The 26,341-nt window shown below is 49.5% G+C and overlaps 1 protein-coding gene across 2 annotated transcripts in view; it reads right to left on the reverse strand.

The window, feature by feature from the left end:
• TCF7 (transcription factor 7 (T-cell specific, HMG-box)) overlaps positions 1–18,216 on the reverse strand; it is a 34,050-nt gene extending 15,834 nt beyond the window's left edge. For both annotated transcript variants that reach the window (XM_006872908.1, XM_006872907.1), the window contains exons 1-3: positions 17,791–18,216; positions 17,583–17,649; positions 16,915–17,039 (exon numbers count right to left, since the gene is read on the reverse strand). In XM_006872908.1, the coding sequence (XP_006872970.1) occupies positions 16,915–17,039; positions 17,583–17,649; positions 17,791–18,027 (429 nt within the window). In that variant the 5' untranslated portion in view covers positions 18,028–18,216. The remainder of the gene's footprint in view (positions 1–16,914; positions 17,040–17,582; positions 17,650–17,790) is intronic.
• Positions 18,217–26,341: the final 8,125 nt, after the last annotated feature.

Genomic DNA, 26,341 nt, shown 5'->3' on the forward strand with positions numbered 1-26,341 from the left:
CCTCAGGACAGGATGTTTTCAGGGGAAAATACAAGCTTCCGGGAGCTGCTACCGTTGAGCTGCTAGTCAGTGTCAGGGCTACTGACACACAGTCTGGGGATCTGCAGCAGCCCCAGCAGGGCACCCTCAAGCTGAGGCAGTAACTCACACAGCTCCTCTAGAACCCAACCACCCAGCACACAACCTCAGACAGCAGCCTGTCTTTGGCAGCAGGGAAAGCAAGACTCTAGGAAGGGAGGGAGTTCGAGAGTTCTGCCGTTTTGTTTTGGGAAGACATTGCCAGGGGTGTAAGATTTAGAGATAGCAACACTCAACAGTAACTGCTGACTGTGTGCCTTACGTTCTGCAGCCCCCCAGCCCATATGAACATCACCAATCTTCCCAAGTTTGTGTGTGCTACAGATGAGGGAAATGAAGCCAAGTGACTCACCCAAGGTCTTACAGCCAGTAGTGATCTTGGTTTGAAGCCAGTCCTTTGGTGTTCTCAGCCCATGATCTGTACCCACGCAGTCACAGGTGGCTGGCCCCCAGGGAGACCACACAGACACAAGAGGCCCAGGAACAAGCAGTGCCCAGATGCCCTACCACCCTGAGACCTCCGGCTTACTGTGGCCCAGGGATCCCCACTTTTGCTGGCAAAGCTCTGTCTAGAACCTTTCTTCCTAGAATAAATGCACTAGCAGTCAGCCACTGTGAAGGCACCATCCTTGAAGGGGGAACCTGGGTCCTTGGTTGTCTGTGGTCAAAAGGGACAGTGAGAGATAACCCTCCCACAGGATCTGGCCACAGGATGGGTGGGACAGCCACTAGATGCTGGGACGGCTTTTGCCACGGCTTGTCTAGAAGGGTAAGCATGCTGCCTCAAAGTGAGAGTCCAGAACAATGGGGGCTGAGAAGACTGATGCATCATCAGTGGCTCAAGGGTGACGGAGAGGAGGAGACCTGGCGACCTCAGCACTGGGTACTTCCCTGGTTCAATCTAGCTAGCTTCTGAGAATCAAAGGCAAAGCAGGGGTTTGCCAGGTGGTGTCCTGGGGCCACGGTCAAGAAGCTCGCTCAAGTCTGTCCCTCACAGCCACTGCCAAGTGAAGGCCCTTGGGTCTCTGACTAGACTCAGTCCAGTGGTGGATCCAAGGGGAAAAAAGACAAGGAGTGGAAAAGGGCTGCTGGAGCTCTGGACCTGAGTGCTCTCACCCATTGTCAGTCCTGGGAGGAGGCGGGGCTGCGGGAGGGCGAGGCTGGCGGGGTTCACACAAACTACACCCCTGGGTGTAACAGTATGAAAATACAGCAGAGAGGGCCCCTGAGGAGTGAAGAATGTAGTAGGAGAGCAAGAGACCTAAGCTGTAGTTAAAACATGCAAATATTTCTCTGAAAAATGACTAGCTGTGTGTTGCCTGAGAGGCAATATAGCATGGGTGTAAAGGCATTAAAAACACCCACTGCCATTGAGTTGATCCTGACTCATAGTGACACGACAGGACAGAATAAAACTGCTCTTTCGAGTTTCCCAGACTGTACATTTTTACAAAAGAGCAGCCAGCTTCATCCTTCTCTCATGGACCTGTGGTGGGTTTAACCACTGACTTTTCAGTTGGTGGTGGTTGTAGTTATGTGCCGTGGAGTTGGTTCCGACTCATCGTGACCCTGTACAGGGCTTCCAAGGCTGTAAATCTTTACGGGAGCAGAAAGCCTCATCTTTCTCCAGTGGAACAGCTGGTAGTTTCAAACTTTGCAGTTAGCAGCCCAATATTTAGCCCACAGCACCACCAGCTTTCCTGGTAAGCATATGTTGAGTCGGTTCTGACCCATAGCAACCTTGTATAGGGTTTCTGAGGAGCAACTGGTAAGTTTGAACCACCAAACTTGCGATTCAAACTGACTTTGCAGTCTAGCGCATTAACCCCACAGCGCCACCCCAGGACTACCAGTAAGGGTATAGACCATACAATTAGAAGGCCTAGATTCAAATCTTGTCTCTGCACTTAACAAATCTTGTGTGTGCCCCTGGGCAAGTCATGTATTTCCTTGATGCCTCAGGTTCCCCATGTGTAAATACACATACCTCATGGGGTTACTGTGAGGATTAAATGAATTAACATTTGTGTTTGCTACTAGTTTTTAAATTAATTAAGAACAAAATGTAAAAGGTCTCAGGGGTGGCACCAACAATTTACACTCACTCAGCTGGTAACCAAAAGGTTGACATTTGAGCCCACCCAGCCATACTGCGGAAGAAACAGGGGTGGTGATCTGCTTCCATACAAATTACATCCAAGAAAACCTTATGGAGCAGTGTTACTCTGTAACACATGGACCCTCAAAAGACACAAACCAACAACAAAACAAAATTAACAAGAACAAAAGAAAAATAAATAAAGCAAAAACAGAAAAAGCAAGCACCCAAAGAGTACACAACAAAGCAGCAGGGTACAAGGTCAACAACCATCAAAATAAAATAAGTACACCAACAACGAAATCTGAAAGGGAGATTAAGGAAACAGTTTTATTTCCAGTAACATCTAAGAGAATAAAATACCTAGGAATAAACAGAAGCAGGGATATGAAGGACCTACACAATGAAATATAGGAGTTTAAAGAAGGCTTAAGTAAATGAAATGTGTTCCATGTTCAGAGACAATACTACCCAATGTGGTCTATTGATTCAACATAACCCAGATGAAAATTTCAACATCCTTCCTTACAGAAACAGAAAAACCAATCCTCAACTTTATATAGAAAGTATAGCTTTATATCGAAAGTATAGCTAAAACAATGCTGAAAGAGAAGAACAAAGTAGGAGGATTCATACTTCTAGATTTTAAAACATACTATACAGCTATAGTAATCAAAACAGTCTGATACAGGAGCAGCTGAACACTTTAGATTTATGGGAAGAGAGGGACTAAGAGCTGGTGGCCACAAGGCAGACTTGCAGAATGTGCCCTTTGGTGGTATAAATTATTATATGTGCCTGAGTGTTTCCAAAAAAAAAAAAAAAAGAGCTGAAGTGAATAGAAAGAAATACTGTTATCTGATGGTACATGGAGGGGATTATAATGAAACAAGGTATATGATTTGTTGAATATAAAACTGATGATCTGTCCTGTAAACTTTCACTTTATTTCACAATAAAAACTTAAAACAAACAAACAAATGGTCTGATAAAACAGACATGTACCCCAATGGAATAGAAGTGGAATAGAAACAAACCCACACATCTATGGTCAACTAATTTTTGACAAGGGTGTTATGTCCATTTGATAGAGGGGGACAAAAAGAGTCTCTTCAATAAATGGTGCTGGAAAATTAAATTTCCACATACAGAAAAATGAAACAGTATGTTTATGTCAAACCATACACAAAACAAATTCAAGATGGATTAAGGACCTAAACATACAATCTAAAATCATAAAATTCTTAGAAGAACAAGCAGAGGCAACACTGTCAGGCCTAAGTTTATCTAATAAAGTAACAAAAGCAGAAACAGCAAAAGACAAAATAAATAGTACCTCATAAAAATTAAAAACTTTTGTTCATCAAAAAAGTTTACCAGGGAGAAGAGCAGAGAGCAGGACCCTACCCAGAGAAGCAGTGATGCCTGAGATGGAGGCAGAGACGATGACGAGGAGCGATGGAGCAGTTGGGGACTTTAGGCACAGAGAGGGAGAGGGGCTGTGTGCTGATGACCAACTGGGGGGCAGGCTTGTAGTGTATACCCTTTGGATGGTTGATGATGCATGGAGGGGATTGTAACCATGGCAATGAAACGATATACGATAGAATGAATGTAAAACTAATGTTCTCCCATGTAAACTATTACATAATTCACAATAAAATATTAAAAAAAAAAAAAATAAGTGAAAAGACAAGCTACTGACTAGAAGAGAATCTTCAGAAACCATATATTCACCAAAAACTATTCACCAAAAAAAGCTCCAACAACTTAACAACAAAAGGACAAATAACCAAATCATAAAATGGACAAAGGACTTGAATAGACATTTCACCAGAGAAGACATTCAAATGGCCACCAAACACATGAAAAGATGCTCAGCGGCATTAGCCATCAGAGATGCAAATCAAAACCACGATGCGATACCATTCCACTCCTTCTAGGAGCACTAAAAGACAAAATAAAACAAACATAACAAATGTTGGCAAAGATATGGGGAAATTGGAGTTCTTATCCATTGCTGGTAGGAACGCAAAATGGGAAAATAAAACAAAACAAAACAAAAGACCCTAAAAATAGAACTACCATGTGACCCATGTTGTTGTTGTTAAGTGCCATTGAGTTGAGTTGGTTCCAACTCATAGCAACCCTGTATAAGGTTTCCAAGGAGCAGCTGGTGAGCTTGAACTGACCTTGTAGTTCAAGTTGACCTAGCAGTCCTGCGCATCAACCTGCAGCACCACACCAGGACTCCATATGACCCAAGAATTTCACTCCTAGATATAGATCCCAAAAAACCTGGAAGCAGAGACTCAGGAAGAGTCTTGTACAAGGGGGCTTCAAAAAGTTTATAGGAAATTACATGAAAGTCCCCTTGTACATCAATATTCACTGAAACACTATTCATAATAGCAAAAGGTAGATGTGCCCATCAACAGATGAATGGATAAACAAAATGTGGTACATACATACAATGAAATACTACTCAACTGGTAGGAGAAATGAAGTCTTGATACATGCTACAGTATGGCAGTATGGATGGAGCTTGAAGACATACTGCGTGCAATAAGCCAATCACAAAAGGACAAATACATGACCTCACTTATATAAAAAGACAAAGGAGCTCTGGTAGCATAGTGGTTATAAGTCGAGCTGCTAACTTCAAGGTCAGCAGTTTGAAACCACCAGCTGTTCTGTGGGAGAAAGATGAAGCTTTCTTCTCCTGTAAAGATTTACAGCCTCGGAAGCCCTATGCTGGGTCACTATGAGTCAGAACCGACTCCATGGCACACCACCACCACAACCAGTATATAAAAAGACAAGGAAAATGTATGGAGAATAAAGTGGATTAGTGGTTACCAGAAGCAGGAAGGAGGGGAAGGGGAGGTTAATGGTAATGGAATAATGACATTGGTTAAGGCTGGGGCCCACATATTCACTGTTGTAATTGCTGTTAATAAGTTGTGCACCTGAAAAAAGTTGCATTTGTAAAAGCTGTATGATCAGTATAGTTACAACAACAACAAAAAAGTAGCTGTGGAGGCGGCTTATGTGTAACTAAACACCACATGGGATTTGGTTCCTTGGTTCAGAGGTTTAGGGTCATGGTTTCACGGGACATTGCAGCTGACTGACCTAATAACATGTTTAATGATTCTGTTCAAGCTCCTAGTTCACGGTGTAATGCCTGGGGTCTTAAAAGATTGCATGTGGCCATGCAAGATATGAGGGGGCTTCAAAAAGTTTGGGAAATTTTTCCATGAACTTTTTTTTTTTTAGCTTTTTATTGTGAATTGAATGAAGGTTTACAGAACAGATCATCAGTCCCACATTCAACAATCAAACAACTTCATGTCATTACAATGATTGCAATCCTTTCCATTGACCACTAGCTAACAATATTTTCACCTTTATTCACTTTAACTCTTGTGTTCCTGTGTCTTCTACTACCTGTATCTTTGTTGTGCCAACCTCCCGCTTGTTGTATAGTGTATATATGTCTATCCTCTACCTAGTTAATAACTTTCCCTTCTCTTCGACCCCTGGTAACCATCACAGATTGTTTTCTTTTAGCAAGGAAACCTTTTCTTAACCTTTCACATCCGTTCCATGAACTTTTGGAAGCCTTCTTGTATAAGGCTTCCTATTTACTTGGAACAACAGAGGAAAAAGTCAGGAACCAAAAGAGGATATGAAATGTGTGGCTAATTGCCTCCATGAACAACTACCTCCTTTGCCATGATATCAGAAGAACAGGATGGTACCTGATCAAGGATTTCACAGATGATCAAAAGAGGGAAAATGCAGAGCAGAATTTCAAATTCTCATAGCTCTAGACTTTCTGGAGCCATGAAGGGTAGAGGAACTCCTGGAGCTATTGCCCTTAGATAATCTTTCAACCTTAAACTAAAAATATCCACTGAAATCTTAAAAAAATAAACAATAAGCTTAGCTTAACTAGTAAAAAATCCAAATCAGAATTTTTGAACATTCTGCTTTTAAATGAACTATCTGTATTGCTGTTGAGAAAGCTACGACAGAAACCTTAGAGGACAGTGATTTTATGTTAATGGTGGAGGAACAATTCAGAAAAGGAGGTGACAATGGTGATGCTACCCAAAGAATATATATACTCAGTGTCACCAAACTGCGCATGTCAAAATTCTATAGAAAAAAAAAAAAAAAAAAGAGCAAGTACATCCTTCTAGGTGCCGTTGAATAGATTCGGATTCATGACCACCTCATGTGGGTCAGAGGAGAACTGTACTGCACAGGGTCTTCAATGGATGAGTTTTCAGAACTAGACTCTCAGGACTTTCTTCCAAGGCTCCTCTGGGTAGACATTAACGGCTGAGTGTGTTAACCATTTGCACCACCCCAGGGACTCCTAAGCTGATTCCTAGGCATAGGCTTTTCAGGAATGCCATCCCTTGTGCCAGACCCAGGGCCACTGGCCCTCAATTTCCTTTGGACTGTTGCCTGATTACTATAGCAGGACAGATTGAGCTTCTGACCAACTGGCCTGCAATGCCCAGAGTCATGGGCGGGAGATAGCATGGCAGCAGTAAAGAAACTGCCCTCAGAATGGCCCAAGAGGGCTGACAGGTCACTGCAGCTCCCAAGCAGCTTTCCCAGGGGTGGGGAAAGAGTGGCACACCCAGGTCCTGGGACTCACTCAGCTTTTTCAGTCCAGCCATTCCCAGTGACTCAGGGTGGAGGAAACTCTGGAGCCTAGTCTGGACCATGCAGAGTAGGGAGCCTATACCAGAGAGGTCCAAGAGTGAGGTCTTAGCCAAGTCAGGACAGGCAAAGTCAGAAAGAGGAAGATGCTCACCTACAGATACCTCATAACTTACCCTCTGTCATGCCATCCCTTATACCTGAGTCAATTTTGCTGTTAAGTGCTGTCGAGTCAGTTTGACTCATAGTGACCCCGTATAGGGTGTCCAAAGAGCTGCTGGTGGGTTTGAATCATCAAACTTGCAGTTAACAGCCCAGTGCTTATCTTACATTGCCACACCAGGACTTGATTTAATTTTAAAATGACATTTATGAACACTTTTCTTGGGAGCATTTCTTCTAGTAACCTTATGTTCCTGTCTCAAACCAAGAAACAGCCATTTTAGCTCTGGGAGTCCTGGCCCAGAGCTGTGAAGTCCCCTAGAACCTACTATGTGTGCCAGGCCATGTGGAGGGTACTGAGAATGGACAGATGTAGCCCTAACCCTATAGATCCGCCCCATCACTTTCTGATCCAAACCATCATCCTTGAAACCCTCAATTTCAACATGGCCGTAAACTCTTGTGGCCTCAGCTCTCCCACACCCTGTGGAGACTTGGCCAGCCCTCCCCCACCCACCCACCCATGGGGCTGTCTACCACATCTGGGCGGCTCCCAGGGCCGCACACTGCTTCAAAGTCTGCCAGCAAGCTCTGGGGTGGCTGCCGCAGCCAGCATGCCCTCAGAACTGGCCCCGCCTGGGCCTCGGCTGCACCAGCAAGCTTTCCACAGGCCACCTCTCAGTGTCCCTGAGGGCCCACCCAGCCCTCTGCCTGCCTGGCCACCGAGGCCAGCCACAGAGCCATCTGATTTGAATGAAACTTCAAACTTAATGACTTTCATGCTGGTTATTTAAAACGCAATGTAATTTTCGTAAACACCCTATTATTTCCTTTGATAGCTACAAAGCTTCCCCCAATCCCATAAGCATGTTTATTTTTAGGGAAAAGAGTGGTTTGCAGTTGGTCAGAGACCATAGGAGAGGGAACCCACAGAAAGCAAGGCCAAGAGTCAACCCTAGCAGCCCTGCTGGGGCCAGCTTTCAAATGCTGGACACCAACGAGTGCCCGGAAGTTGTGTCCTCACACCGGTCAGTGGCCCGCCTGCCCACCAGGGCCAGGGCCTTATTAGGCTAGACCAAGGCCTCTGTCGTCATCTGAAAGATGATGGCCTTGATGTCCCACTGAGCTTCCCAGGATGGGAAGGGGCTAGGGACAGGGACCTGGAGCCATCAGCATACTCCCAGCTGACTCTTGCTTCTAGGGAAGGCCTGTCCTAGGTAAGACCTTGGGGCCTGTGCCCTGACCAGCTGGCTGAATCCATGCCCAGGTACACTGGCCTGAGGTGCTTGCTCCCATGCCAGGAGGGTGGGCAAGTACAGCCCTGCCAGCTAGGACTCCCTGGCTAGGGAGGTGACCTGGTGGTGGGCGTGCGTGCTGAGGTCAGTTGAGCCCCACCAATGTGGGGTGTCCTCTGGGAGCGGCTATTTTTAGGCCCCAGGCTTTCATGTGGCCGAATGATGTGGAGTTTACAAAGCATCGGTAATGCGGGTAATGCGTTTCAGATGGCTGCCCAGCAGCCAGGGAGGCTGGGCCTGCTGCCACCGGAGCCTGGTCAGAGTTAGTCAGAATCTCCCAGCCTAGACACCCATCACCTGTGTCCTTCCACCCACCACCCCTTTCTGCCAATGGGGAGGCTGGCCCTGGAGTCATGTGTGCAAGGAGCATCCCAGCAAACCCTACTTGAGACGCAGCCACTCTGCCTCCTCAGGCCTCTCCAGCCCACCCTTCTTGGAACCTCTGTAAACTTCCAGTGTCAGGGACATCACCCCTACTCTAGACAAGGAGAAACTAAGATACAGAGAGGTTAGTAGACTAAATCAAAGTCACACAGTGGGGTGAGGACGGAGCCCTGTGCCTCAACTCCCTTCCCTATCACATATCACAGCCCACTTGCCCACATGGGCAAACTGGGTTTTCTGGGAAGGGACTATGTGTGACCACTGGCTAGGGACCAAGCCTGAGTAAGCTGGGACGTGGTGGAGTTGGGGAGGTCACACATCATAACCATGCAAACCCCCAGGCCCACTGCTCCCTGGGGCCCGGTCCATGCCTGGAGACTGCTGCACATACTTGGTAGCAGTATGGGGCCCAGACAGCTCTCCTGCCCTTGGAGAGAGAGTGGGTTGGGTGAGTAGGGTGGGGGTGGGGAGGAGGGAATTAGGGGAAGCTTATTTGGCAGAGCGCCTGCTTCCTCTGATCTCCCGGGAGTTCTGGCTGTGGAGTCAGGGCCGCGAGTTGAAGGCTGTATGTCGCCAGTCTCTCTCTGGGCTCTAGAGCAGTGAGCTGGCACGGCCCAGGCAGGCCACCTCCATGGGTGGGACAGGCTGCATGGGCAGCTTCCCCGAGGAGAGACCTGTGTTAGCTGGCCCAGACCAGGGCCTTCGTCCAGCAAGGGACGGACTGGTTGCCTTGCTGCCAGGGGGACTGATCCAAAAGTCCTCATGCTCCAGTAAAACTAGCAACAGACACTGATGGGGAGGCCAGACCCACCCAGGCTGCCATGAGACTACAGACCACACTTTCAAAGGGAGGGGAGTGGTTTTGCCAGTCCAAACCCCAGGCATGATAGCTGTGTGAGAAGAGAAAGCTACTGAATGAAGAAGCTGACAACAGCCTGGGTCCTCAGAGACACTCCCAGACCTCTGACCCAGAGCCTCAGAGTTCTGCTAGGGACAATGCTGCTCCGTTGCTCCTCACACCTCGGCTGACTTACTGATGGGAGTTCAGTGCTCCTCAGAGAGTGGGGCCAAAACCCTACACTCATGAGCGTGGAGAGTGTACGAATCATTAAGTAATGGGGGAAATGGCAACTTCTCACCTTGGAGGCACACCAAAGTTTCTCTCACCTGAAACCTGTTCTCTCCCTTGGAGCTGCTGGCACTCCCCTATAACCCCTGTGCCTCCCCGCCTCCAGCCTGCCCAGCTGCCGCCTCTGCCTGCCTCAGCCCTCCATGTCCAACTCAAACCATCTGCCACGGGCACCGCCCTGCTCCTCGAGGATGCCAGCACACCGCATATGCCCACCAGTCACTCCCCAGGTTTGGAACCAGCATTGCTCATCAGACCCTCAGTACTGGCCCCTCTTCGGAAGCCTCACCTTAAGCCCCCACCATCCATAGACCCTTGGTTTCCATCTGCTCTTCCAGTGAGCCCTTTCAGGCTCATTTCTGCCTCTCCTCCATTACTTGACTATTCCCCTACCCAGAGGGCTCTCCCATTGCTGGCCAAACCTCCACATGTACCATGCCAGCCAACCCCTCCTCTCAGGAAGCCTGCCTCCACTGGCCTTTCTCCTTCATCTGGGCCCCTTACCTGACTCAGACAGAACCTCAAAGCTGACACACTTTCTCTCTCTCTCACACACACACATACTCCCCAACACCCCAAGGCCCATCTCTTTCTCTTGCCAGGACTGAGCTCTGGGAGGAAAAAGGCAGCCTCTTGCTCTGTGCTGAGCCAAGGCCAAGCGTACAGGAAGGGCTCAGTAAATGCCGGTGGGGGTCTGGACTCAGGAGTCTAGACACAACAGGGGCTCTGTTGTTGACCAGCTGAATGTCCCAGGGTCTAGGGTGGGCCCAGGCACCTATCCTCTGTGCACTGCCCCAAGAAGGGCTGCCAAGCTGGAGGAGGGAAGGGTCAAGGGTCCCAGTGCAGCCTCGCCCTTAGGACTGCTTTGCCTTCTTGCATAGCATTCTTTACTAGGGGCATCCGTACACAGTGTTGAAACTGCCCCACCCACAGAAGCAGGGGTATTTACTCAAAGATCTATGCACTGTGCTATTGGGCATCGGGGTGTCCCTGCAACCTGATTAAACACCTGCTTCCTCCCAACTGAGTCTTGTTTGTACACAGTGGCAGGAAGCGGCCAGTCACAAGGTATGAGGGAGCGCTACTGTACAGCTTTGAGACTGTGGCTGCCTGCAGAGACTCAGAGGGAGGCTGTGGTGCTCCACTCCATCCACGAGATTCTGGGCTCACTCAGCCAGGCCCAGCCTGGCCACAGCAGGCATGTGATTTATACCAGTATCCATGGAGTCCTGCTTACAGCTCAGCTAAACCTCCCTTCTTGCAGGGACGGGGACAGGGTGGTCTTAGGAGACCCAGAAAAGGATGGACTGCTGGTGACTTGAGGGAGCCCCTCCCCTCTAATGCCCCTCACATCGGAGTCTCCCAACAACTGGGCGGCAGACACAGCTGCTTATGAATATGTCCCATTTGCTGGCTGGTGAAGTGGCCCAGTAGGACCCTGGTGGAAAACACTGGGGTCCTGGAAACCATTCATCCTGCTGGGCTGTATCCAAGTGCCCTTCAGAGGGACAAGCAGGTTGCCCCAAAACTGCAGCTACCTCAGCCTGCCCCAGGGGAAGGGTGGGGCAGGAAGCCTGGCTCTAACCCGGGGTCTGCAGGCTGAGTCTCCTTCAGGATGCCTTCTAGGCTCTGAAAGGCATCTCAGAACAGAGCTCCACTTGGGAGGGGCTGCAGATTTTCCAAATGCCGCAGCCAGTACCACACAGCCGCCCTAGTCAGGAAAAGAAATGTACATCAAAATAACTTCAAAGTCCCATGATCTACCTCCACACCAAAGCATCATCAACAACAACAAAGACCAAACTCCATGCTGGCTGTGTTCAGGCACTGCAAGGATGCGGTTCAGTCATAGGCTCAGAATTGGCAGCAGGCTGGGACCCTTCCTACCTCACAAAGTTCCCTTTAGGGATTTGGCTCCAGGAAAAGCAGCCACATGGAACCCTAGAAGTATTTTGCATATAGCATCATTCTCACTGGTGAGGAACTGGATGACAACTTGTGAGCAAATGTAAAGCCTCACAAAGGATGTTACATGGAACATGGGGGCTGACTGCACCCCAAACCAGAGGGCCTAGCTCTCTCTATTGACTCTATCTTCTGTATATACAGGAGAGCCCTCCTACTGCAGTGTGCAGGAGAATGAATGACTAGGAGAACTTGTTGAAAAGCAGATTCCAGGGGAAGCATGTAGCAGGGCAGGTGGGGTCCATGCAGGGGTGGCCACTGGGGAAACGGTCCAAGAATGGTTAAGCTAATGTCCTTAAAGGTTTTTACCTTTATCTTAGAAAACCGTTGAAGCTCCTAACATTTCAGGTAAAGGGCTTCTATATGGCTGGGGTAGGAGAGCCTTGTTCAGATAAATCTGTGTGTGTGTGTGTGTGTGAGGGTCCTGAAGATAAAGTGAGTGACTATGGGTCCCACCTTAGCCCTGGGGATAGCACGTCCCATCCCGAGAACTCCTGGGCAAGGCAGGGCAGGGAGGAGGGACCTACACAGCAGAGTCCTCAGCTCCAGGGCTGGCCCCCAGGTCCCTAAGCCAGGCGCCTCTGGCACAAAGTGGAGACAGACAGTCCTTCAGACCTCAGTCTCCATGGGGCCTACCACTGAGTCACAATGAGCCCAGAGATGCCAGGACAGCGGACTGGACTGGCAGATAGCCTGCCTCTAGTCTAAGCATGGCAACTGAATCTTGAAGTGGTGCCCAAATGCCTTGGCCTTCAGAACTGCCAAGATGGGCAGAGGGAGACCCAGGCTTTGAGGGAGAATCTAGCTTGCATGATCAGAAGGGGTCTCCAATAAGTATATGTTCCTGGGATGATGACATTTGAATTGAATTCAGAATGAAGAATGAGAAGGCTGAGGGAGACCTCATTGGGGCAGTAGATTCCAAGTCAAGGGAACAAATAGGGAAGGTCCTGATGATTATAAAATCCATCAGAACACTGAGGTGGCTGCTGTGTGGGGGGAGAGGAAGACGATGGCATAGACTGTAGTAGTTTGACTTTATTCCAAGAACCATGGGAGGCTACTGCAGAGTTTGATCTGGTGAAAGATGTGATGTGATTTATGTGTGGAGCCTGAGTTGTGGGTTAGGGAGGAGGCAGAAGGACCCTCGAGGAGAGCGATACTGTCATCTGGGTAAGAGATGAGCATAGGGGGTGGCCACTGAAGGGGTGAAGTAGGAAAACTTGGGATGTTGTCTGCAGGGGAACGCATGTGCCTGCCAGTCCCCTCTTGGTCTACATATGTCACAACTTGTCAGCTTTCAGGATGCTGTTCAGTGGGCCTGTCCTCCACAGCCCTGACCAGATCGGCTGCTGTGTCTGGGCCTCCTAACTCTGCAACAGCTTACCCTAAGGAGGGCATTTTCAGGCTCTCTTTTGCCTGTCTCCTTCTCTCAGATGGGCACTCCCAGAAGTAGTGTCTGATTCTGGTCTGTCAGGGTACTCAACCTGCTGGTTCCCTGTCACCAGGGCTGGTGCTCACCCATGGCTAACCTCCACAGCAAGGATCTCTGCTGCTCCCTCTGGGGTGTGTGGAGGGTTGGGTGGTGCTCCTATACTTATGCATTGCTGCAAAGCTCCCCTGGCAGGCGTCAGCAACACTTCCTTCCTCTGCCCAAGCCTTGCTCAGATCCTTACCTCCTGCACCCTCCCCACGGCTTCTTCTCACAGTCCTCCCCTAGACCCCAAAACTTGGGAGCTCAGAAGATGAGCCCAACGGCTGGGAGCCCAAGCTTGAATCCACTGTCTCAGCATGGCTCCTCTATACTGATGCCTGACCCCAAACTTATGACATGCCCAGGTACCAGACAGCTGTGGAGATCAGGGACAGAGAAATTCAGTTCCAAATCCCTGCAGCAGCTCAAAGGCTTCACATTTTCTTTTACATTGAAACAGAATTCACATACCATACAATTCACTATTTCAAAGTGTACAATTTAATGGTTTTTAGTATGTTCACAAGATTGTACCACCATCACCCCTGCCTAATTCTAGAACATTTCCTCACCCCCAAAGAAACCCCATGCCCATTAGCAGTCACTCCCCATCTCTCGGGTCCCTGGCAATTACAAATCTACTTTCTGTCTCTGGATATGTCTATTTTGGACATTTCATATAAATAGCAAAAGGCCCAGCATTCTTTCAGACCACAGACTCAAAGTCAAGCCCACAAAAGGGGCCACGCGGGCAACTTTGCTTCAGATTCTTTTGGAGATGAGGATTCACCCCAGACTGAGAGTCTTGCATATCCAAGAGCCTGAGTTTTCCTAAGGAATGATGCCTTACTCAACCCAGAATCCCTGCAACCCCCAGTCTAGGGCCAGCTCACTGCACCTCAACTCAGGTCAGAGTAGAACCGAGAATACAAAACTACAGAAAAACAAGCTGTCTGCAAGCCTATGTTAGATGCCCGACAAACATCAATCATGAGATCGACTTTGACCTGCTTTCCTCTCCCCCAAACTATGCTTAAAGAAACTAAGTACCCCAAACAAGCAACTTTTTAGGAAAAAATCTCTCTGACCAGTGGCAGTTGCCTGTGCGGTGGCCATTTAGCTCCTGGCAAGATTCGAGTCTGTTTTGATATATCCAATGTGGTAGCCATCTGGGCATCCCACTCACACATGGGCAGGAGGTCCCTGGCATGGGTTTCCCCCACTTGTCTAGAAAGGTCGAACAAATGATTGTGAAATCCTCAGTAGAACAGTTGGCCACTTGGATCCCCTGAAAGAGGGCTGAGCAAAAGGCAAGGAGACCCAGTTCTAAGGTCTGTGGGGTGGGGCTGGGCAATGTGTCTATCTTCCCGACATGGGCTCAGCTAAAAAAAACCTCCAGAGGCAGTTTCCCTTCTAGGCCCTTACAAGGGGCTCTGAACCTGCTCTAAGAGGATCTCTTCTGGTTCCAGACACACAGACCTTGAATCCGATCATAAATGTGTTCCCTTGATTGACATGGGGTCAATCAATTTTGTTTTCTAAAACTCAACCATACTTTAACTGTCCACATAACTGTTTTGAGTAATGCAAGCAGCTACATTTACTTGCTATTCATTTGAACTATCAACTTTGCTTAAAAGAGCACCCCCCTGCCCCCACTTCCCGTATTCACTTTCTTCACCCAGTTACCACCACTTAAGCTCTTGCCACCGTCCCTCTGTCCTTGTCCCTAGCTCCATGAAAGAACTGAGGTCAGTGCTAGAACCTGTCATCTTCCTGCATTCCCTCAAGGCAGGCAATGGGAGGCTGCAGCTGGGTGGGGAGGAGGATGAGGGAATTTGCCCCTACAGGAGAACCTGACACACAGGAAAACATCTCCTGTAGCCTGAGAAAGAATCCAATGCTGGGGGCAGGGGGAGAGAAGGAACTCATCTCCTCTCTTGATCCTGACTGCTGGAGTCCACCACCCACCTACTCTTTGACTAAAGTGACCCGAGGACACCAAATGGTCCCATCACCCACACCCTGATGGCAGAGTGAGACCAGAATGAGACCCTCCCCTCTCAGGGCACTTTCCCACCAACTGCCGACACCATTCAAGGAACTCAAATCTGCATCCTTTCCTTGCCTGGCTGTGAAGTTAAGAGAGGCTGGAGGGGAGCCTGCCCTACTGGAATGTTCTTGGGCCTGGGGCATTGGTCTAATCATGGTTACCATGGTGACTCAAGCCCCTGTCCCAGCTACTTGCTTGCCAGTTGCTTGGCAGTAGTGGGTTATGTCAACTTGGCCCAAAATCTAATCTTAAGGGTTCCTACCTTGTAGTTGGGGGCAAAAAGAGTCTTTGTTAAGCATTCCCTCTTGTAGGCTGGAGGCTTTCTAGGGAGAGCCACTCTATCAGGAGATGGGGTCAGCGGGCAAGTCTGCTTTCCCACAGTCTTGAAAGGAAATGAACGGCCTCATATACCCAATCACCTTGGAGCATAAAGTCAGATACAGACCTCTCAGACCACCGTGTTTATTTGACAGATGAGGAAATGGGGGTCTAAAGGGCAAGGTGTTCATTCTAGAGTCGGCAGTCTGCCATCCTGGACTTCTGGAAAGAAGCCTGTATCTTTCTCACCTGCTGCCTGCTACGGCATGAAACCGCTCTCATGGACAACTCTCCCCATTCCTGCTCTGAAACATTCTGGTACTGTCACCCTATCCTCCCTTTGGGTGGTTCCTATTACCAGCCATTCGAACCACCAGTCTGGTATTCCTGCCTGCACTGGTCTCACTTCAGTGCCCAGTACCAGACCATAAGAACCCCTGAAACCTTTCATGGAGTCTAGTGATCCCTAATCTGATTCCCCATCCCAATTTCAGGCTTAGTCTGAATATATAATTTTAACGCAACATTACTGCTACAAAGCACTGAGAGTTGGCTCTTCACACCTCAGATCACCTGCATCAATAAGCAGGAAAGCATGGTTTGGAATGATCATTAAATCTCTTCAAAAGCACTGGAGACTTCAAAATATTCAATTCACAAATTCATTAAACAGTCCCTTTAGCGATCCCATCTCTGAAACCCTTTCTAATACATTCAAGACCAAGCCAACTTCACAGAAACCCGCTTTCCACACAACATGGTCAGGATCCACAACTCACACCAAGGACAAAGAGCAAAATGAGCATTTTTCTCCTGCACAACCCAGAGTCATGAACCAGAGCAGCTTTTCTGGCCCTTTCTCTCCAGCACAACACTCAAGGCTTGGTGGGAAAAGGGTAACAGTACACCGAACCACATTAAGCACACCATCTTCCCCACCAGGAAGAGGATATGCCCGCCAAAATTCTCTGCTCAGCTGGAGAAGACCCCCACCCCAGCATCAGCCAGCACCAGCAGAGGGCCTGCACCTGTTTTTGAACAAGTTGGGAAGACAAAAGTCAACAGAGAACAGGAGGACATATTCGTGGGGCGCCTCCTTCCTTCAGCAAAGATCTCTTTTTGGTTTGTGGCCCTCTGGGTGTGTCTGAAGAAAAGGACCACGGCAGAATTCTAAGACCTATATTGTTGTAGACAAAACTCACTTCTTTTCCATGCCTCACATACCCGGGTCAAGGAGGTAGCCGGCACTGGGTGGACACTGGTGCTGGGGCCACTTACCAGAGGGGGCTGCGGCTGGGGGTGCTGCCCTGCTCCCGAGGAGGGTGGATAGTGCATGACCAGATTGAAGGCTGAGTAGACCGTCTCTTTGTACATGCCGCTAGCGCACTCAGGGGCCTTCAGGCCTGGAAAAACCACAGCTGGGTCAGACACACCAGCCTGGGTCGCTGGAGCTGAAGGCTATCACCGCTTGTGAGATCTAAAAATTGCAGAGGGTTCCCCCCCTCCCATTCAAGTTTGTGACTTGAGACGGAACAAGCTGAGGGTGTCCAGAGCACCAAGTTTTTGGAGAAGGACACGGAGTCCAGGCCTCCTTTAGGTGGCCTCTACTTGACCCCCTCCCACCCAGCCCGACCCTCAGCCAAAGTTGGCCAAAGCTTTCTCCTTAGGACAGGGGATTAGTCAGTCACCTGGGCAGGAGAGGAGGCGGAGATGGCTGGGGTCTGTTTACTCCTATAAAGGTCAGGGCACCGGAAGTGACTCGAGCCAGCCAGTACCGGGGAAACCCGCCCCCCACACCTTCGCTTTTACCGCCTCCTAGAACTGCAGGGGGCGGGAGGGGGGCGGTAATACACCCCTTCTGCTTCCTCCAGTCATGGGCGTCCCCCTTTCCACCGAGGCCCGGGCCTTAGCGGGAAGAAGGGAGGCCAGTCCATGCAAAAACTCACCGTCCTCCAGAGACTCTGGAAGTTTGTCTGAGAAAAGTCTCTGCGAAGTGTGTTCCCGCCCGAGCGCCTGGAGAGAGAGCCAGAGGGGCGGTGAATGGGAAGGATGGGGACTCCGGGGAATGGGGACCATGAGACCGCGGGAGGGAGGGGGCGGATGAGTGCGAGCTGGGCGCCGGGGTCGAGGAGCGGGGCGCGGGCTGGAGCTCACCTCCGCCCGGACCTCGGTCTCGGCGCCAGCCCCCGGGACCCCCGCGCCGCCGGCCGCGCCCTCGGATTCGTTGACGAGCGACGACTTAAGCTCGGCCAGGTCGCGCTCGGGGCCCGCGGCGCTGTCGCGGCTCTTGTCCTGCTCCTCGCCCTCATCCTGGAAGGCCAGCAGCTCGTCGGGCGCGCCGAGGTCGTCGCCGCCGCCAGCGCTACCTCCTCCCGAGTCCAGCTGCGGCATGCTGCGCTCCGCCCGTCAGGGCGCCGGGCGCTGAACGCGGGGAGTGCGCGGCACGGAGCCGGCCCGGGAGGCGGCGAGCCTGCAGTCCGGACCTCCGATCCCGAATCGCGGCGGGTGGACCGCGGGCTGACTCGCTAGGGCGGGCTGCGGGCGCCGGCGCGGGGCTAAGCGGCTCCGGGAGCTGGCGGGTCGAACATCAAAGGCGCCGCCGGCGGAGTGCCGGGGACGGGGCGGGGGCTCCGGGGGCGGGCTCTGGCCGGTGGGTGGGGCCAATTGTTCCGCCCCATCCCTCCTCTCCCCCGAGAGGCCGAGACTTGCCCAGTGGGCATAGTCTTAAAGGGCTCGCTTTTTCCCAAGCATTCACTGTAGGGTAAGCTCTGAACTGCTAACCGCAAAGTCGGCGCTTAAAAGCCACCAACCTGTCCTCGGAAACTCTATACAGGGTCGCTATGAGATAGACTCTACGGTACTTAACCTCAGTGAGGCTTCGGAAGATACTGCAAAACACTGCCATGTTAAGTTGTTAATTGTCATCGAGTCGGTTCCGACTCAGCAACCCTGTTTCCAAGGAACACCTGGTGGGTTTGAACTGCCGACCTTGTGATTTACAGTCCGGTGCTGATTCTACAGCGCCACACCAGGAGTCCCAAAGACACTATCCTAGGGGACTCCAAAGGACAACCCTGATCCCTCTTCCTCTTCTGCAACGAGTGATTCCTGCCCTGTGCTCAGGTTTCTCCACAGCTGTTGAAGTCCCAGTCCCAAGACTCTTAGGGTTTGGAAATGGCTAAGAACACGAGCCAAGCCGTGGCGTGAGCTACGTCTGTGGGTCGGGCCCAATACCTCGTGTGCGTGGAACCTGGGACTTCTTAGGGCTGGAGAGAGTTTGGGGTTGTTCAAGAGCTGTGCTGGGACCCGGGCTGGCAGTGTTAGACTCCTCAGAGGATCCATTCTCTAACTCATTCTTGAGCCCTATTTCTTCCCCCCACCAGTCCCCCACATTGCTTGCACACAGCGAGAACACAAGCATAGCCCCCTCACATGTTCGAATATTACACATTTGTGACGGGTTGGACAACCCCCCCCCCCGCCGGCCATGCTGATTCTCCACCCCCCACCCCCTTAGACTCTCTCAACTCAGTTCCACACCTAGAACTTGCAGCCCCGGGACTCTGGGCTTCCAGCAGCTAAGTTGGCCACGGGATTCAGACCAGGGATTTGTCGTGTGCGGTAGCTCAACTGGGAAGTTGCATTTTCAAGTCCATGGCGGCCCCTGTTGAGAGTTAAACTGAAGGGTCTCCAGCTTGCGGAGCGTGGGAATACGGGCTAGCTTCCAAAGCGTCTACACAGAACTCAGGGCTCGGGTGCATCCACCGGGCCACCCAGCACGACGCGTCTCGGCAGAGCAAGTACGTCCACGAAAGACACTGACTCTTTAGATCACGGTGCAGTAAACCGCAGCTCCCCCCGCTCCCCCCGCTCCCCCGAAGTTTTCTATGCTAATTTAGTGTAGGAACTCCCGCCTTTCCCGAGAACAATTGGGCTGGAGAATACCAGGGTGGGAGTGCGAATTAGACGCCTCTCCCAATCGGGCCCCAGAGGACCCCTGGCTGCTGCGCAAAGCCTGGCCGGAAGAGGATCGCGCCGCCCCTCCGGATCCAGGCCCAGCCCCAGCCCGTCTGGCTACGGATGAAAGAGCCTGGCTGTGCTCCACAGTTCAGATTCTATCAGAGTCCGCCCAGCGGTGGCCCAGCGGGTGCCTGGGCCCCCACCTCCGGCTGTAGTGACCACTTTTCCTCTCCTGGGCTCCAAGAGATTGGGTATCTCAGCTTGTGAAGGGAAGAAGGGGAAAAGGCCCAGTCCAACATCCCCACCACTCCAACCCCCTAGCTTCTTTCCCCTAGGTGTAAACGTCCATCCCTTCAGATAGAGGATCTTTCTTTGGTAAAGCCAGGCTAGGGGCAAGAGCTAAAAGGGAGAGCCTTCAGCTTTGGAGCTAGGCTTCTCACACTGCCTGCCCCACCTCGAAATGGGTTTTATGGTCCACTTTGGGTCCCCACAGCGCAAGGAGGGGAGAAGGAACAGTGGGAGGGGCCCCATAGTCTCCCTCACCCACTCTGCAGCATCCTCATCCCTTAACTCCCTAGGCTTTAAGGTCTGGTTTCAGGATGAATCTACTTTGGAAAAACTAACAAGAAGACTGATTCGCTTAATCCAAAGTAAAAGTCTTTGGGCTCCTCTCGTCTTTGTGGGTGATTGCAGCTTAGTGGGAGCTTCCTTCAGAATAGAGGTCCCAAGCCCACTGGACACAAGTCAGTGGGGATCAAAGTTGTTACATGCAGAAAGGAGCAAAGTCAGGGATACAATGAGGCTTATTTGTTTTTCAATAAAGCTAGGTTTATTCACCTTAAAGTATTACCCTTGAATCAGAAATTATGACCTTCCTGCTTTATTGGTGTGAAAGCAGCTTTCCTTACTAAAATGATGATGAGAACAGATTTTTTAAAATATCCTTATTTGGCAAAAGAAAAACTTGGCCCCTCTGTTCATCCTCCCAACCCCATGTTTCTTTGGACATTTTATAGGGTTTGAAATCCCAAAGTGTGGGAACCACTGTTCACTGGGGTCAAGGTTCCAACCCCTTGCCCTGCCTGATGGAAGCAGGGAAGGGGAGGGGTGAGGAGATGAAAGGGAGGGAGGTGTGAGCTGAGTCACAGACATCCATGCTATACCGAAGTCAGTCTAAGAGCCTGATGAGGGAGCTCACTCAGGCCATGGGAAGGAAGCCGGAAGAGAGGGTGTCCTGTCCTCTAGGAGTTCCTGGCTGCTTGAGAGAGTTTGGTTGCTGAAGTAGTCTATACAGGCTGTGGCTGAAGGAGCTCAGCTATGACAATATCAATTATGGACTGGAATGGTCAGGGTGGCTTTCTGGAAGAGGCAGTCCTCTGCTAGGCCTGAAATACTTGGTTGTTGTTGTTAAGTGCTGTCGAGTTGAGTCGGTTCCGACCCATAGCGACCCTGAACAGGGTTTCCGAGGCTGTATATCTTCATCTTTCTCCCGTGGAGCAGCTGGTAGTTTCGAACTGCTGACCTTGCAGTTTGCGGTCCAATTCGTGACCACTATGCTACCAGAGCTCCTTGAAATACTTGGTAAAACTTGGAAACACAGAAAAGAAAAGGAGCTTGAGCTTTTTCCCACAGGTGGGTACAGCCCCAAAGGAGCCCCTTCCTGGTTACCAATGTTCCATCATTATCATCACCCACAAAATGACTTCATTTTATTGAATGTTTACTGTGTGCTGGACAACATGTCAAGAACTTCACACATATTATCTCATTTAATCATTATATCAATCCTATGACATAGGAACTGTTATTCCCATTTTACAAACGAGGAAGTGGAAACTCAGGCTGAGTAAGCTACTTATGGTTGCACAGCTTGGAAGTAAGGGAGTCAAAGTCCCAAATATAGGCAGTCTGCCTCCTGAGCCCACATCCTAACTATCATGCTCTAGTTTTCCATTGTTGTAAAGTGTGAGTTGGTTCTGACTCATAGAGACCCTATATAGGGTTTCTGAGGAGAGACTGGTGGGTTTGAATCACCAACTTTGTGGTTAGCAGTCCATTGCATATCCTACAGTGCCACCCCAGTGTTCCATTTTTGTTGTTAAGTGCCATTGAGTGGGTTCTGACTCATAGTGACCCTGTGTAGAATTTCCAAGGAGTTGCTCGTGGGTTTGAATAGCCTACTTAGTGGTTCATAGTCTAGTGCTCTGTATGCTGAGCAAATAATATGAGAAGCTGGGTTCTATGAAGAGAAACATGGCATCAGGATTGGAGGAAGACTCATTAACAACCTGCGATATGCAGATGATACAACCTTTTTTTTTTTTTTTTCTTTTTTTAGATGATACAACCTTGATCGCTGAAAGTGAAGAGGACTTGAAACATTTACTTATGAAGATCAAAGAGCACAGCCTTTGATATGGATTACATCTCAATGTCAAGAAAACAAAAATCCTCACCACTGGACCAATAAACAACATTCTTATCAATGGAGAAAAGATTGAAATTGTTAAGGACTTCATTCTTCTTGGATCAACTATCAACACTCGCGGAAGCAGCAGTCAAGAGATCAGATGACATATTGCACTGGGCAAATCTGCTGCACAGGAACTTTTTAAAGTATTGAAGAGCAGAGATGTCAGCTTGAGGACTAAGGTGCGCCTGACCCAGGCCATGGTGTTTTCAATAGCTTCATATGGATGCGAAAGCTGGACAGTGAATAAGGAAGATAATAGAAGAATTGATGCCTTTGAATTGTGGTGTTGGAGGAGAATACTGAAAGTGCCATGGACTGCCAAAAGAACCAATAGATCTGTTTTGGAGGAAGTGCAGCCAGAATGCTCCTTGGAGGCCAGGATGGCTAAGCTTCGTCTCTCCTACTTTGGACATATTGTCCGGAGGAAACAATCGTTGGAAAAGGATGTCATGCTGGGTAAGGTGGAGGGTCAGAGAAAAAGAGGAAGACCTCCAACGAGATGGATCGGCCAGGTGGCATCATTGATGGACTCAAATGTGGCGGCAGTAGTGAGGTTGGCCTAGGATCGGACATTGTTTCGTTCTGCTGCGCATGGAGTCGCTATGAGTCGGTTCCGACTCGATGGCACCTGACAACAACAACAAAAGTCCAGTGCTGATTGTACAATGTCACACCAAGAATTCCAGGCTGACTCTTATCTGCTTTGTAGTCTTGGCTGACAAATGCTGAAGAATGAGCTGTCACTAATAGAGTCCGGACTTTTGGGGTGACTCATGATGCATAGAGTGGTCGGCAGGAGGATGGAAGAATCTTTGTGATTAGACTGTATGGAGTAGCTCATGCCCTTTCCTGGATAAGAGGGCTCACAGACTTTATCTTGAACCAGACAGATCTCAACTTATACCACCTCTCCTGGGCCCACCCTAGGCTGCCTGCTCTGGGCACTGACTCAGATTTGATACAGAGATAATAACCCCCCAAACCCATTGCCATCAAGTGCATTCCAACTCATAGTAACCCTATGGTTGTTACACGCCATGGAGTCAGTTCTGACTCATAGCAAGCCTGTATATCTGAGGCTGTAAATCTGGTAGCGTAGTGGTTACCAATCGACTGTGAACCTTAAGGTCAGCAGTTTGAAACTACCAGCTGTTCTATGGGAGAAAGAAGAGGCTTTGTGCTCCCATAAAGATTTATAGCTTCAGAAACCCTATACGGGGTCGCTATGAGTCAGAACTGACTCCACAGCACATAACCACCACCACCACCACTACCTACCATAAAGGCCAGAGTAGAACTGCCCCATGGGGTTTCTAAGGATACACTCTTACGGAGGCAGACTTTCATATCTTTCTCTTGTGAAGTAACTGGTGTCTTCAAACTGTTAACATTTAAATGATCAGATTATCACTTAACCACAGCACCACCAGGGTTTTTTACAGAGACACTAGGCAGTGGGATTCCCTTGGGTTCTTCTATAGGGTGGTGAGTTCAATCTGCTATGGCTGCCACCCAAAGGTGACCAGGGAGCTTTGGGACCAGACCAACAGTAGGGAAGCCGCTGAGTCTTCTGGCATCACCCAGACCAAGGTGGTGGTTGTTGCTATGAAGTGCCGTTGAGTCGGTTCCACCTAGTAAGAATCCTGTATAGGGTTTCCAACAAGTGACTGGTGGCTTTGACTCACTGACCTTGTGGTTTGCAGTCCAGTGCTTATCCTACAGGTGTCACACCACGAGTCCAGACCAGAGTTAGAGCTGGTGATTTAATGAGGCTTCATCTTCATGCAAATGAACCAGGTGAACATGAACTGTCATCAGATGCTGGGTGCAGGACAAAGTCAGGGCTCTTGAAGGTTGAGGGTTACAGCAATAGAGCTCAGACATTGGCTTTAGGCAGACCTGAGTTCCCATCCCTGCCCTGCCATTTCCTAGCTGTGGAACCTCAGGCTGACCTTCTCTGGGCCTCATCTGCCTCATGGGTAAAAAGGGTATCATACCCAACCTTGCTTTGTACTGTTGGGTCGAGGTTGAGATGAGTCATTGTATCCTAGTTAAGAGCTTAGCACAAGGCCTGGCACATTCCAAATGCTCTAATAATGAGTGCTCTTGAGCTAGATATTTTTCGGAAGTTGTTAGGCTAATTGGCTCTTCATGTAACGTCATGTAAATCATCTGAATGTTCTCATGGCCTAAGCTCACTTAATCACTGCTAAGGCTGAAAATATACGTTCCCTTTCCTTTTCTTTCAAGTTCCTTTAACATGAAAGGCCTACTTGAACTCCCTGACCTTTTCTAACAGGGAGACCCTTGATATGTGGCATTTCCAGAAAATGGCTCAAAGGAGCCCCAGATGGATTTAGTAAATTACAGCAGGGAGAGGTTCAGAGCAGTGTCTCTTCCTGCCCGCCCGCCCCGACTGGCATCCTGTTGGGGCTTGCTCAAAGCCGCCTGGAAGCTGGGATGCCGGCTGGGGCAGGAGTACTTCCCATGGAACCTTCTCTTGTAGGGCAAATCCCGGTCAAAAGTCCCAGAGGCAGACTGTGATTTGTTACTAGAAGCACAGTTCGCTGTCTGGAAACTGTACTTTCACTGTGTGTGTGCATGTATGTGTGTCTGTATATGCACGTTTGGGCGGTTGTGACATGCACAATGGCGAAGACACACAATTGCTGTGATGGTCCAGGTACCAGTCAGCTGCCTTTAAAATGGGCAAGAAGTATCATTTGTTTTTTCCTTCTTTTTAAGTTTTGATGGGTGGGGTCTTTCCTCCCAGACTTCATGCAAGAACCAAGAATTATTCTTAAAATAAAACTTAATAATGGAGCAAGAAATTCGTTATTCCTAATGAAACCTTAAGGAAGTTTGGCCAAATTGGCTTGAAGGGTGCTGGTGGGGAAATTACAAGGAGAGCTGTCCCACAGGTTACAAGGCCTTGTTATTAGAATTTCCCACGGGCTAATTTTCCACATGGTGCCAGCCATTGTTGCTGATGAGTGAGCCCAGGGTTCCCGCAGCAGGAGGAATAAAATAACTGCATTTCTACAGGAAGGGGTTTGGAGTCCGAGACACCACAGTATCAGCAGCAAAGCAAGCCTGGAGTGGCAGCCATGTGCCAGGCACTGTCATCTCCTGAGAACTTGGTGGGAAGAGACGTGTGTCCTGGTCCCAGCTCCATCGCTATCATGCTGGGTGAATTCAAGCAAGTCCTTTGCCTTCTCTGGTTCCCAGAGTCATCATCAGATAACTGCAGGTGTTCTTTACCTGGTTCAAGGATGCAGTGAGGTCCAAGGGCATGAGACCAGAGGTGTAGACCACAAATAAAATAGGAAGTGGGTTGGTAGGGCACAAAGACCCAATGTCCATCTGGGAGTTGCCTGAAGTTGCACAGGGAAATGTACTCATATTAGTGGACTGTGGAACAGCTCCAGACAACTTGAGATAGGATTGTCTTACTGGGAAAATACCAGCAGACATCTCTTTTTGAGACAATACTCTGCTGCATAGGAGGCCTGTCCCAGAGCTGGTAAATGATAGCGTTCAGGAATTTTTGGATGGCTGTTTGAAAAGATGGATGGATGAATAGGTGGGTGGGAGGATGAATCATTCACACCAGTGTCACTTAGAATCAGTGAGGATGTAGTAGGCTCAAGTACCAACTGTCAAAGAGCTTGCCATCTGTGGACTCATCAGGCCAAGTAGAGGTTCCAGGAACTAGGGGCTCAGAAACATGACTGTTGTGTAGAGGGCAGTTAAGAAGGGTTTCCTGGAGAAAGGAGGGCAGCCTAGGATACAAATGGGATTTAGAGAAGACAGAGCCCACTTTAGGTAGGAATGTAGTCCACACTCGCCGTTATGGTTGACTTTTACCCTAGAGGGTCCCTGGAGCCTAGGTGAGTCAGGATTCTGATGGATGGTTTGGCCATTCATTGAGCCTTGCCCAGGATAACATGTCTTCATGTCCCATTTCCTACAGTCACATCCCCATCCTATCACTGCTCAGGACAATCTCCTCTAAGAACTCCCTCTTAGATGCGGGTTGTCCCTGTTTGACCCTTCTCTAGAACAGAACAGATGACCTCCCTGTGTGTAACCTATCATCTTAACTGGGCTTCAAAACTTTGCTGGAGTGGAGCTGATGAAGGAAAATACAGATGGATAACTCGTGATACTGTAGTGAATAATGCTTATCAGGACCGATTGTGAGGATTGGAAATGCAGGGGTGGACGTTTTGTAACAAGGAAGGGAGTGTGATTAATTCTCCAGGCTAGGAG

This window comes from Chrysochloris asiatica, unplaced genomic scaffold (assembly GCF_000296735.1).
Source record: "Chrysochloris asiatica unplaced genomic scaffold, ChrAsi1.0 scaffold00215, whole genome shotgun sequence".
Taxonomy (NCBI): Eukaryota; Metazoa; Chordata; class Mammalia; order Afrosoricida; family Chrysochloridae; genus Chrysochloris; species Chrysochloris asiatica.